This window comes from Trypanosoma equiperdum, assembly GCF_001457755.1.
Source record: "Trypanosoma equiperdum strain OVI genome assembly, contig: ctg_292, whole genome shotgun sequence".
NCBI classification, from domain to species: domain Eukaryota; phylum Euglenozoa; class Kinetoplastea; order Trypanosomatida; family Trypanosomatidae; genus Trypanosoma; species Trypanosoma equiperdum.
In genome coordinates, this window is record NW_027124190.1 from 9,761 (window position 1) to 11,781 (window position 2,021).

A 2,021-nucleotide genomic window follows, 5' to 3' on the forward strand; every position below is an offset into this window, starting at 1 on the left:
CCTTCCACCCAAATGCGGAAGCGGTTCCGTCGTGTTGCCAAAAGCGACGTGGCCTGGAAGGCTTCACGCTGCGGGGACGCTTCGGATGGTCCACCGCCTGCAGAGTCGGAGGCGCCTTCAAGCGCCCACGGCGGGACGCGCACATGTGACATACTCGTAACGGAGGGATGTGTTAGTGGTGCCGCCTGCACATTCACGCCCGACATGAGGAGAATCGGAATGGTACCATCAGAATTGGTGTTCTGTGCCGGGTGGAGCCTTAGTGACTGTGCCTCCGCCGGATCAAGGAAAAGTTGGTGGGCAGAAATGGCATTGGGTACATCCTCTTCAAAAAGGTACAGTATATCTGCCTCACAACGGGAAGATGCCTCCACCGCCTCGCGAGTTCCCTCAGTGCCGTGGAATGAACCCACACGCCTTCCCGCTCCTCCGCCCCGGCGCGGTGCACCGGCTTCCAACAAGCCACGAAGACGCACTCGCATCTCCCGCACAAACTGTAGCATCGGGATGTTTGATATGGGTGTCCGAAGAATCATGGGAACCATTGGAATGTATGGAGCTCGGATACGGGCCTCAATACATTGTCGGACGTACATGTGGACAGCAAGCATCACTACGTTACCCAATATCTGGTCGCCGACATCCTTGTCAACGAACATTGTGGCCTTCAGCATATGCTGCTCCATCACTTCGCCATGCACAGTCACTGGGATTATGGAGGGAAGAAGCCCAAACATACCGAGCACCTTAACCGTTGAACCAAGGAACTCAACCCCAGTCTCAGATGCAGATTTGTGTGCCTCGGACCGCGACACAATTGCACATGGAATAGGACGAAGGTAATAGGCACTCGATGAAGTTACATGCGTACCACACGCATTGCGGTGCGTGTGCTGCTCCCTTCCCTTCATGAAGGCCAAAGCATCAGTGTAGCCACTGGTGTAAGCGCCGGAAGCAAATCCAAAATATTCCTCGTACGAGCGGCCACCAGCAGTCCCATAATCGCTTGATTTCTCCGGTCTTTGCAGTCGCTGCTTTCGCTGATGGTGCTGTTGCTGGCGGATCTGCTCTTCGTATCGTGTCCGAAGCTCCTCATCCGTTTCACACATGCAGTACTCGGTCTCGCGCACGAGTCTGTGATATAGTCCTGAGATATCATCCGTGAAGAATGTCTCAAAGTGTCCGACCTTTGCGGAATCATCTGAATCAGTTATGTTGATATTACGGACGTGGGCGGTCGTTTGACAATAATAATCGGATTCCCAATCCGTGTCGGCGGGGCGTGTTGCTCGATAGTAATATTTGGCGGTGCGGTGGTGCTTCGCCTGGAATAAATGCGTAAAAAGAGGGCAGCTCTCACTCGGAAAGAACTCACTGGTAAGAGGAACTAAAATAACTTCACTCCGCCTATTGCGCCCATGACGATGGCTATACAAACCGCGGTGTTGTGTTTCCCTGCTCGGCAGTGCTCCCATATTCGTCACACACACACACACACACACACCTCACGAAAAAATTAATGTAAAGAAAAAAAAAGGAACTACCACACACACCTCTCCTCTCCTCTCCTCTTTATCTCTGTTGGGTCCCTTCCGTTCTAAATTCCTCTCTTTACAAATCTGTCTTTTTTTTTTCCTCCTTCTTTACTTGGGTCTCTTCTCAAGGAAAAAAAAAGACAAAAATCCAACAAACCCCTAACCCTTAACCCCACTCCTCCCCGATCTCAACTGATCAAATTACAAAGAAAAAAGACACTGAAAAAACGGCACCCGCTCCACAATGTAGGGAAAGGTTTTTAGTCAAACGGAAAAAAAAAAGCAGAACGATTTTGTTTTCCTTTTAAAAAAAAATGGTCAACAAGAACCCTAAAGTCAATGCTATTATTATTATTATTAAAACAACTGATGTCAAGAGTAAGCTACTTGGAAATACCTTTATATTCTAACTTGTACGCCCCCCCCCCAATATATATTTATTTATAACTATACTTCCTTATATTATTGGATTTACTTGTTTTCACC

The 2,021-nt window shown here is 48.9% G+C and overlaps 1 protein-coding gene across 1 annotated transcript in view; it reads right to left on the reverse strand.

The window, feature by feature from the left end:
• The window catches only part of TEOVI_000108900 (uncharacterized protein), a gene marked incomplete at both ends in the record, with an annotated part of 2,475 nt that extends 1,000 nt beyond the window's left edge, over nucleotides 1-1,475 (reverse strand). The window contains one exon of the mRNA XM_067224376.1: nucleotides 1-1,475. Within this exon, the coding sequence (XP_067080477.1) occupies nucleotides 1-1,475 (1,475 nt within the window).
• Between the last annotated feature and the right edge of the window lie 546 nt (nucleotides 1,476-2,021).